This window comes from Trachymyrmex cornetzi, unplaced genomic scaffold, assembly GCF_001594075.2.
Source record: "Trachymyrmex cornetzi isolate Tcor2-1 unplaced genomic scaffold, Tcor1.1 scaffold147, whole genome shotgun sequence".
Taxonomy (NCBI): Eukaryota; Metazoa; Arthropoda; class Insecta; order Hymenoptera; family Formicidae; genus Trachymyrmex; species Trachymyrmex cornetzi.
In genome coordinates this window covers 630,534-642,369 of record NW_017296059.1, presented here as the reverse complement: position 1 = coordinate 642,369, position 11,836 = coordinate 630,534, and the positions used below count along the sequence as shown (strand labels likewise).

General features: G+C 28.1%; 2 protein-coding genes across 2 annotated transcripts in view; one reads left to right on the top strand and one right to left on the bottom strand.

The window, feature by feature from the left end:
* Window positions 1-4,794: 4,794 nt before the first annotated feature.
* Window positions 4,795-8,399, bottom strand: LOC108757667 (U2 small nuclear ribonucleoprotein auxiliary factor 35 kDa subunit-related protein 1). Its single transcript, XM_018502156.1, has 4 exons — window positions 7,839-8,399; window positions 6,530-6,831; window positions 5,581-6,105; window positions 4,795-5,156 (listed from the first exon to the last, which is right to left on the bottom strand). The coding sequence occupies exons 1-4, from the start codon at window positions 8,094-8,096 to the stop codon at window positions 4,805-4,807; spliced, it is 1,437 nt and encodes a 478-aa protein (XP_018357658.1). The 5' UTR covers window positions 8,097-8,399; the 3' UTR covers window positions 4,795-4,804.
* A 2,014-nt stretch (window positions 8,400-10,413) lies between these two features.
* wus (TM2 and DnaJ domain-containing protein wurst) overlaps window positions 10,414-11,836 on the top strand; it is a 3,940-nt gene continuing 2,517 nt past the window's right edge. The window contains exons 1-2 of the mRNA XM_018502371.1: window positions 10,414-11,034; window positions 11,347-11,494. Of these exons, the coding sequence (XP_018357873.1) occupies window positions 10,753-11,034; window positions 11,347-11,494 (430 nt within the window). The 5' untranslated portion in view covers window positions 10,414-10,752. The remainder of the gene's footprint in view (window positions 11,035-11,346; window positions 11,495-11,836) is intronic.

Here is an 11,836-nt window from a genome sequence, read left to right as displayed (position 1 = left end):
ATAAAAATATAGTTATTATAAATATAATTTTCACGTAAATACAACTTACAATAAATAAATTAATTATGTATTCTTGTTAAATATTATTCAAGAAATTGCGAAAATTCATAAAGAGACTTGCTGCTGTAGATGATACATTAGAAGAATTAGGCACTCTTAAAATATATCGAAAGTTGCACATACGTATAAAAAGAACATTAATTGGATGGCTGGTGTGTACTCAAATGGCAAATATAAATGACATGACATGGTTTTGTAACAATATAGGGAGTGAATGGTGCACAATCACACCTTATGTAACGAATCATATTCAAAATGCCAACATATTCGTGGATTTAGTATTTACAACTTGTTTGTGGTTTGTATATTATTTAAAATATTTTTATTTACTACATATTAATTAATATCTGTTTTTGAGATGCATATCATAAAAAATTATTTTTTATAAAAATAATATTTTTTAATAAAAGTAATTTAATGGCAGATGTCATCCACATATAATTTTGAAAATAAAATTTAATATAATATTTTGTAAATTTTAATTAATTATTCTTGTTTAAAGACTAGATATATGTAACAAATTTATAATTGTAAAGTTATCTATATATAGCTTATTCACCATAAATTTAAAAAATGCAAATTTTTCCTTTGCAGGTATATTGGTACCAGATTTGATAAATTAAATGAACATATGAGATTCTTGTGGTTGAGAGAGGAACATGGTATAAAATATATACGGAGAAAAACAATAGTAGCTACTCATCGACATATCATGTGTATTAATAATTACAAACGCGTATTTTGGATCATAATGTAAATCAGTACACAAATGTACTTGAATTATTATTATTATTATTATTGGATAAATTTTGATCGGATCTAGCATTGTATAAAAGCACCCCATATAGTGTACTTTATTATAACAGAGACATTCTAGGAACGTCCTTAAAAAACATTTAGAGGACATAGGTATTGTCCTCTGGACATTTTTAAGACGCCCCTTGAAAGTCTGTGTTATAGGGAACTGCGTTTAAAATTTCGTAGAAATTTGAGATTTAATTAGTTAATATAATTCATTTAGATAGAACATTATTTTTTTAATCTATTATTTTTTATTAACAATTTATATATTTTAACACTTTTATATAGACATCTCCATTTGGAATTATGCCAACTTGCTCGTGAATTAAACGCAATATTTCAAATACAGATAACTATATTAACAATAGCTTATGTGACATATGTGATAAGAGCATTTCGTTATACCTTTATACTTATAGCAGTAAACAATAACTTCGCATTAACAGATTTTATGAACTTTATTGTTTGGATGTTCTTATATGCAACTAGACTTTTTTGCTTAAATTATGTGTGCGAAAGTGTTAGTGCCAAGGTAAATCCACATATTATTTTAAATATACACATCTCGTGGCCAGAAATTTGGAAACATTTTTGTTTTTTTTTGCACAAAATAAAAAAATTAAATATCTCGATTAAAAAAATTGTAAAGAAGTTTTCGATCACGCATTTTAAAGCAGAAAGTTGGGGCTTAATTTAAATCTGCAGTTTGATAAAACATAATTGGGCAAAATTTACTATAAAAATATTTTAAAGTAGATTTTCTAAATTTTAAAATGTCTATAGAAAAAATTGGTACAATAGTTTTTTGCAAAGATGTCGATTTTTTTATTGTGTAAAGTTTTATTGTGTATATTTTTTTAAATTGAAGATGGGAGAAAGTTTTTTAAAAATTTTGAAAAATATTTATATAAATCAAGCACATTATATTAAAACTAATATTTTTCCCTTTTTTTTTTAGAGAAAGTAAATTTACACAATAAAATTTATATAATAAATAATTTAATAATTGTGTGTGTGTATGTGTGTGTGTGTGTGCAAAAAATTTTATACTAACTTTTCTAAATAGCATTTTAAAGCTTAGAAAACCTACATTAAATTTTGTCCAATGATAATTTCACTGAACTGGAGTGCTTCAAAGAAACAAAAATATTGCAAAAAATAACAATTTTTTATTTTTTGTAATTTAGAAATATAAGGTTATAGAAAAAAATTTAAGTAGATTTAGAGTCTTATCTTTGAGCTTTAAAGTACGTGGGCAAAAACTTCTTTTTTTTTACTGAGATATTCATATATATATAATTTATCGGGAGAAACACAAAAGTGTTTCCAAAACTTCAAAAAAATATTCGAAACCAATTTTCAAAATTTTTGGCTGGAAGTATTTATGTGTATATATTTATTTGGTTATTTATATATTATAAATTATTAATTTTAGTCTAACGAAATGAATACAATAATTCATCGATTAACAGATGTTCCTGAATATGTTGGCATTTACAAGGAGGTAAAAGAAATTTTAATAATATCTATGAGACAACCGAAGTAAATTATTTAAAATTAAATAACCATTCTATGCAGATTTACCAGTTTACACTGCAATTAATACAGCATCCACTGAAATTGTCTGGACTAGGTCTTTTCGATTTTGGCAATGACTTCTTGCGAAAAGTTCGTTTCTATATTTATAATTTTATATTTTATTAAATATTTTTATTTTTATATTTTACACCAAATTACATTCTTCATGAAACATTTATTATCACTATTTAGATAAAACTTTTTATTTTATAAATATATTATATTAGAATAAAAATGTAAATTTACGTACAAAAACCAGTCTAAAACATTATTTTTATTTATTTTTTACCAAAACTATTGCCATATTAAAATTTAATCAACACTATTTCTTCCAGATTAGCGTGACAATTGTGACGATTTTAATTATCCTAATTCAAATGCCTGGCATATCTAAAGGCTCTTTTAAGGGCATTTAAAAGTACGTTAGTTAACCCTTAATACACACTTTTGAGTCATTCGTGCGCATTTCTTTTCTTTGAAATATAATACTAAGAGTATCTGGTCAAATACCGGTCTCTTTTCTATTTCTAAAAAAAAGTTTGGCATCTAGAGAACAAGTTTTGTGTGCGTTGCCGGCCTCGTTGCGTGCGTATGCTTTAACTCTTTAGAATAACTTTAAATTACATCTCTGGATCATAAATGACTCATCATGTGTATAGAGTGTACTTTTTTGTAACTAAAAAAATGTTTATTTTTTTCTTTGTTTTTAATTAATTCTTGTTTGTATTGCCGGAATATTTGGCGAATTATTTAAGAATTTAATCCTGAAAAACAACATATTATCCCTTATCGAACATGATGATTTTTGGCACTCTAGTATTAAATATTGTCTGTAATATTATATATTATGTTGCCTGTAATGTTATAAAGAACATTCTAATAAATCATAAGTTTTTTCAATACAATAACAATAATAAAATGTATTATTTAAAATGTAAATGCAATATATATCTATTTCACAAAATTGAAGATAAAATATCTTTAATTTAGAGGACCATTCGTGCATATTAAAGAAACATTATTTTCAGATTACTAAATAACCAAATTTTATGGACAACCGATACTTGAACTGTTGGAACGTGTGTGCTGATTTGCGATAACTGTGCAGTTTTGTCGCCCCAATAATCGAAAATGGATTAAAATGAATTGATATTTTTATAAGTATTTTAAATCCATTACAATTAACAAAAAAAATTTTTTATTTAATTGAATTCACTTAGATTGAAAAACTACATTTCTTATTCAGAATTTTGAATTGAGAAATATTTACAATGCACAAAACAAGTCGATATTATTTTTAGATTGCAAGGCATAGAAATATGCTTTATGCAATTCCTATAAATGAATAAAAATGCATTCGAATTGAAAAGGATTTATTTTAACGTTCGCGAATGCATATTTCTGAAAATCTGAATCTATTTCAATCCATTCTCGTTTATTAGGACGTACACGCTCCAATAAACTTATACAAGCGGCTTGCGTTGTATGTGGGAAAAATCATAATAAGTACAAAGTAAAGATATTGATAAATAATTTGAAAAAACTATTAATTAATTTATTGATTGTTATCAATAGTGTAGTAAAGAAGATATTAGGAATGGGAGGAGCGAGGATCGCCCTGTAGGCATATGTTCTGTAACTCTTAACACAAAATTTCGTTACCATTATAACGTTGCTGGACAGCTCTTTTATTATGGCAAAAAAGCTGTGCAGCGGCTTATAACGATAACAAAACTTGAGTTAATTACAAAATAGGTCTGCTAGCGTTTTCTTTTACTAAAAGAATTAGGGCAAGACGGGGCTATTCCATCAGTTTTAATTTTAAAGTCATATGAAAATTTAAGATGGCAAACAATATCTCTTTGCAGTGATGTACTTACAATTACATTACACAATATCATGATTGCTTCTTGAATGCACAAGCACCACCTTTAAACAATCAACATATGCTGTTTAAAAACATAAATATTATTATGAAAAATGGATGAAAAAGCCCGGCTTTACCATATTTATTACTAAAATTGAAAAATACTGATAGAAACAATTATTCTTTTATTTATTCGATTACCGCTTTCATGTTCGTAGCTTCAATAAAATTATCTCTTCTGTTTATATATTACATTAAAATTAAACTTGATTCATTTTTACAGTCTACATAAACTTTTGGATCTTGTTTTTTTGAAGGGAACATTTAAGGAACATCTATTCTGTAACTTTTAATGGCTATAATTATAACGTTACAGTCCTTAAGAGTTACAAAATAGGCTCCTTACTTCTTACATCTAGACATCTTTTTCTTTCGTATCTACATCACTTCTGATATTTTCGATCTTCGACTTCTGATATTTTCGCTTTTTACAGCTTTTCACAGCCGATTTTCGTTTTTAAAAAAATTTCTTCTTCTTCTTTTAGAAGGGTGATCGTTGAACGCATCTTCTTTATCTTTATCTTTGTTTTCATGGATCCTTTTACGATGCGAATGATAATGATGTTTCTTTCTAAACGATATTTTAATCTTAGAATTTCTTACAGTTGATTTTGAACTCTTTCTCTGTCTTTTATCGTGCGTGAATCTCTGCGATTGTTTCCTTTTTGTGGAATGAGAACGTTTCATCTCTTTCGTGCGATCCAGTTCAGTCTCGGGAGATTCGGACCATCTCCAGCTGCGATCTTTTTCGCTATCATCTTGATCAGATTCTTTCCATTTAGATTTACTTCTAAAAAAACAAATGTGAAAAGGAATTAAATAATAATAGAAACTTTCATCACACGCAGTTCATTTTTAATCTACTTTATTACATCGCAATAAATTATCTTTTTATAATATTATCTCTTAGCGAAAATGAAGATTAGAATCAGTTAAATTAAAGGGGAAAATAATAAACACAAATAGAAACAAATAGAAACTTCTAGGAAGTATATAAATTCAAAATGCAAAATATAAAAAAAAAGTTTTAAATAATAAAATTATGCTATGAATCTTTCTTTTCACCAGAATTGTTTTGCATCGCGTTAAATATGTCAAAAACCTTATCGGCAAAACGATTTTATCTTTATGATACAAAATGCGAAAAAATAAATATTTTGTCTATATAGGATACGTTTTTTATTGTATAGCATAGGATAAATAGTAGCACAAACCTATGTTCGCTTCGTTTGCTATCATTCGAATTGCTTTTTTCCCATCGAGGACTTTTGATGTCGTATTTATTGTGCGGATTTCGAAAGGTGTGAAGAAAATTACAGAATTTACTGCCTTTCGGACATTTGTTTATGCCGCAGACGGCACCTCTCCAAGATGTGAAGTTGACGAATTCGCAATTGAGTTGTTTTCCGGCGTACCAGCGTCCTTTTAGGTTTCTCCAAGCTCTAGCCGCTTCTCTCTCCGTGTAATATTCAACGTACACATTACCGCGTAAGTGAATCTCCTTGTTGCAGCAACACTTAAGGGTCTTAATACTGCCGAACGACTCCAGTTCAGTTATTACGTCTTCATAGAACTCGTAAAAGTGATGCAATGTTTCTGATCTCTCGAATTCGAGTGCTACATCAGTGTCGTATTCCGCTAAGTTCTTCTCGAGAGAGAAATGTGAATAGAATCCGGGTATTAAAATCATTCTGCTTAAAAAGAATTTACGATGATTCTTGGAGCACGCATTTCCATACCTAAAGGCATTAAAAATATATTATACATAAATATAAATTTTAAAAACAAAAATAAAAATACAATTTTAACTAAAATTGATTTCAGTTTGAATAAAACGTTCCAATCTTAAATCTAAACTTATTTCGATTAAATTTTAATTTAATTAAATTTTAATTTAATTTAATACAAATATGACTCTTAACTATTTTTTAATAGCTTCAAATGAAATAATTTTGAAGCTTGAAAAAGATATGGCATTCTTATATCAATATATTCAGTCATTCATCTATATCCACTAGTAATTCATATATCAATATATTCATAAAAAATATTGAATTTGGATACATTCAATATACTCAGAATTTCAATATTGTTAAGAATGAAATAAGATTAAGAAATCGTGATATTATAAATAATATTGTGAATATCTCTATCTATACTAACCGGCAAACACCTGTTTTCGAAAAAAAGGGACAGAGTTCCTTGGTAGGTTGATTGTCGACGATTTCGCGTAAAACTTCAGGCGTTTTCACTCCATTGTCGATGTAATCATTAATCTCCTTCTGCAGTTGTTCTTGTTTACGAAGTTGTTCCTCTTGTTTCTTCTTTTCCTCGTCTTTTTTCTTTAAAATTGCCGCACGTTTTGCTTCAAATTCTTTACGAATCTTCATCTCTTGCTCAAGTTTCTCTTGCTCCTCCTTTACTTTTTGCTTCTGAAGTTCTTGCCATTTTTTCTGTGCTTTTATCTGAACAATCAAGAGACAGTAATCAATTATTTGAATTATAAATTTAAAGCAATATATAGTTTATTTCAAAATCGCGTATAGGAACAATATTTTTTTTTATCTCAATAAATAATATCTTCCTGTTAAATTATTATATTTCTTATGAAAGAATATAACTTAGGAAGCAGAACAAAATTTGGAAAATAATAAAATATTAATTATATATAATAAAAATATTTTTACTTATGTTCATTGATAAAACAGAATTTTATGTAAAAAGACAATTAGATGTTGTTTTTTCTTCGCTACCTAATTTATATATATACATATATATATAGACACATTATTACTTTATACCAATCTTATTTTGTTTTATTTTAATTTAATAGGTTGAAAAGGTAAATGTTTTACTATTTGGTAATTTTATACACAATTTAAATAATGAATAAACGTATAATCTGTATTATATCGATAATCAATTGCACCGACAAGATATTATTAAAAACCATCGATTCTAGGTAAATTTTCCCAAAAAGAGCCCCGGGAGCCCGGAAGTAATTAAAAAACGCTGACATTTTTTTTTCGACAATTGATATAAATTTGCAATTATTAATATAAATATGTAGCTAATACATTTAAATTAAATTTATAATTTTTTATTATATAAATGCTCCATAAATAAGTATGTATAAATAATATGTAAATATATATACACGTCTACGAAACTAATAAATCATAAATTAATAGTAATTATTAGTTTCTTACTCTTAATCACTTATGCTATTTGCATAAAAAAAATTAAGATTCATATTTTCTTCACATCAACATTTCAAATTACAAAAAGAAATTTCGTTAAATTTTTTAAATAAACTATTATAACAAAATTTTTTTATCAAAATATAAGAAATAAATGCAATAATGTAATATTTTGAATATAACGAAACGATGAAAAAAATTAAAGAAACCAATAAAAAAATTTTTAAGAAAATACATAATTGTAATACACTATACAGTATATGCATATTTACTTCTTCTTCCAGCCAGAGCCCCTCTCTTTCTGCATGTTTCTCTTGTTCTCGTACTTCTTTTTCTTTCTCTTGTTTCTCTTTTTCCGCGCAAAATTGCATATATTCCATATTGTTTTCCAGTGCTGCCCTCAAGCGTTCTTCATTGGCGTCGCGTTCTTGTGCCATTATCTGTCGTTTACGTTTGCGACGCTCCTTCTTCACAATGCGACGCCACTCTTTATGACTGAGCTTTGTTTCTTGTTTTGAACATTCTTCCATCCTCGCGTATCCTCGGAAACAGTGGCAAGGCTGGAAGGTATTGTCAACAACGTACGAAACACTCAAAAATAATCACATTGAAATGAGCCGCCGGTCAACTGTTAACATCGATGTACGACGATGTCCGACGCCATATTGATTTCCGACAACTGCGTGATGCAATGCTGTGGTCTGATCGTCGGTATACAAAATCTTTAAAATAGAAGAATGCTAATTATGTGGAAGCTGCAGAATATTATTTGTGATATCAACACTTGGTGCAACGCTGGATTTTTTAAGATTCTATATTAATTTTATATTGTGAGGACCATGCTTGTTTAAATTTTATTAAAGATAAATTTATTATTTTTTTATACATTGTTAAGTGTTATTATTATCAAGATTATTTGATAATATATATTATATTACCTATGTATTATTAAATAAAACAGTATAATTTCTATAATACAATATAATGTATTTATAAAATAAGTATATCATCTGTAGATAATGTTTACTATTTTACCAAAAGATGGAGACACCGTGACTATTTTCGTGCGCAGATATCGACACAGAATGGGATCAATAAAAGATTAATCGCGCCAAAAATAAAAATGAGATTTTTAGATATTTTATAAGAGCGTGTAATAAATTTAATATCAAGTAATATTTTAAATATTAAATGTACTATTACACACATAATATTAAATAATATTCTTGAAATATTAATAAATGATTATATGTCAACTCTTCATAATGATTATGGCTATTAAGAAAATAATATCGCATGTTATTGTAAAATATTATATAGATAAATATAAAATTCTGAGAACATTTTAATAATTCCACGAATATCACGAATATACTTCCTTACATATTAGTCTTTACTAATATGTAAGGAAGTATATTATGTAAAGTGGACATGTAATATCAAGAAAATATACCTATAACATTAAAAAATATATAATCTCGAAACAATATTATTTAATTTTTAATAATATTCGTGTAATTTTACGAACATTTTATGCTTGTACAGTTAAGCAGGTATACATAATCGATTCTTATAATTAAGACCGTCTTAAGTATATAATTTAAATTGCCATAATCTAATCACAGTCATATTAGTATCTTAATGTGTCGTCTACAATACACGGAGTAAGAAGTAAGAGTAAGAAACTGATCAGTCACAGTTGACTATTCTTCTTGTATTCGATTGTGATTTGTCAATTTCTTACTTTTACCTCTTACTGCTTGTATTATAGACGCATAAGACATTATTTAAAATTGTTTTGAAATAAGGACTGACAATGAATACTTGCTTAAGAATCGTCCTCCGAAAATTTTTGTTCTAGCTCACTTTCTCTATGTGTTTTACAAAATAAATAATCACAGGGCAATGTCTTGATTCATCATTATGCTAAAAATGCATTGAAATAGGTATACTTAAATCAAATAAATTCATTCATAAAACTTTAGTTTACTGACTAAAAGCATATTGTTTTAATAAACACAATTTTACATATATAGTGTTCTTCTGCAGACAGGACAACTTCCTCAGTTACCTTGTTTACACCGAGCACTTAATATGCATATTAACCAGTAACTTTCTATAAAATTATTTAAATTTTTTCGGCGTATAAACGTATACGCGATATTACTATTTAATTAATTATCTAGATGCATATTATACGAGTTTTCACAGTTCTATAGCAATTAGAGCTTTAAGTTTAAATACGAAATGTTTTAGGGTCTGAAAGATTCGAATAGAATATTAATATTTTGATCTGCATCGAGCAGATCTTGATATTTTATCTTAGTTATAGTTTCATCTACTGAGCGATGCGTTCAAGTGACCTAACGCACTTTTAGGAATATTTGATAAGTTCATTATTTTTTCTTCAATCGAATCAGAACTCTAGAAATACATATATCTATAAATATATTGTTTGATAATTAAACTTTCCGATAAAATAAAATTTAATTATTTAAAAAATCGATTTTTTATTCGTCATCCTGGTATGTCCTTTTAAATAGCTCAAATTACCAACAAGTGTGCTATTTCTGCAATAAAATTAAGCGTTTTTGCGTAATATTATACAAGAATTTTTTTTTATTATTTATTGTATGAAATATAATACACGATCAATTTTATTAGTGATCAGCGAGCTCAACATTTTACACATTTTAAAAAGATTATTTATTAAAACATAGTATGATACAAAATATATCGTAATTAAACGATACAACTGCTGTTACTAAGAATGCAATTGTAAGTTTTACAAATTAATAAATGTTTGCTTAATTTGCTTTTATGTTTTCCTTACAGCAATTGGTGGATTATTTCCTTATTAGGAATATATATATATTTCTACTTGCTACGTCCCTGAACTGATACCGTTATACCTGGCGGAGCGTTGAACCAGAAACCGGTGCAGTGGAACCACGACCGTCATTCCACGATATACCACCGACAAGTGTACCTGAGTCCAAAAACAGTAAAAAGTTATTTGCGCGTAAACTTTTATTTTGCCTGTGAAGATGTGTAAATGACGACGACACGATAGGACATGTAATTTTTCGTGTAGAATTTCGTAAAATCTCCGACCAGAACAAGTAATTATCCATGCGATAGTGATTCAAAATGGGTATTTTGTGACCTGTTGCTTTAGAAGATAACATGGAAAGAGTCCAAGAAAATGGATTAAATGATTTGGGGCACAAAAGTGTTAAAACTAAGTTCTGGGCTTATATTTTCTGGTTGTTCGGTGGACTCATCGGAGCACATCATGTGTACCTCGGCAGAGACGATCAGGCATTCGTGTACATCAGCACATTCGGCGGTTATATAGGTTGCGGTTTTCTCAGGGACATTTATAGGATACCTGCGTACGTGGCCGATGCGAATAATGACCCGGCGTTTATTGAGGATTTTAAACGAAAAGTCAGAGCTAATCGGAAGGTAAATAAATATTTGGCGTTTAAAATCGACAGACTAGCATTAGCCAGTGACGTCGTTAGTCTTGAAATATATTTTTCAACATCAAACTTATACTACGATTGATGCCATTAACTTGTTCTACATCGCTGTTATTCGAAGAATTGATGACATTGAGCATTATACGATAATCACGTAAATGTTGAACCGTAATTTACTCGCTGACACATACAGTAATTAAGGATGTAAATGGAAGTTGTCAAAATAAATGCGATCCGTGACTAACGCTTTGTAAACCGATGACGAAATCGAATTTATTATTATTTTTTTTTACAGCCGCCGTTTTCCGCAGTGCGATTTGCGGCTCAAGCTGCGGTTGCTTACTTATGGGCCGAGTTGTTCAACAGTGCGATCCCGCAGGAGGAAGTGTACGGTATTAATTTCAGACATTTGCTGATTCTAATACCGGCTGTGATCGCGCTAGGTAAGAATAGTATTAGAAAAGAAAAAAAAAAGTTCATTTTATTATTATCACGCGCGTTTTCTTATCGCACATTTGTTACAAGTCGGTTATTTCGAATGATAATATTTTAAGGTCGCAATATGTGACGTATGTCACTGGTTAAAAATAATTGCTGATGATAAATGGAAAAAAACTATGGAAAAGCCGATACTAAATCTGTTTTTATCTGTTTTCTAACGAGCTCTTTATTAGAATACTATACCTTAAATTTCACGAGTCTTTTTTATTTAATTCAAATAGAATTCAGATTTTCTTTACCCGGAAAAAAATATTATATAAATGGACATATTTTATATATAATTA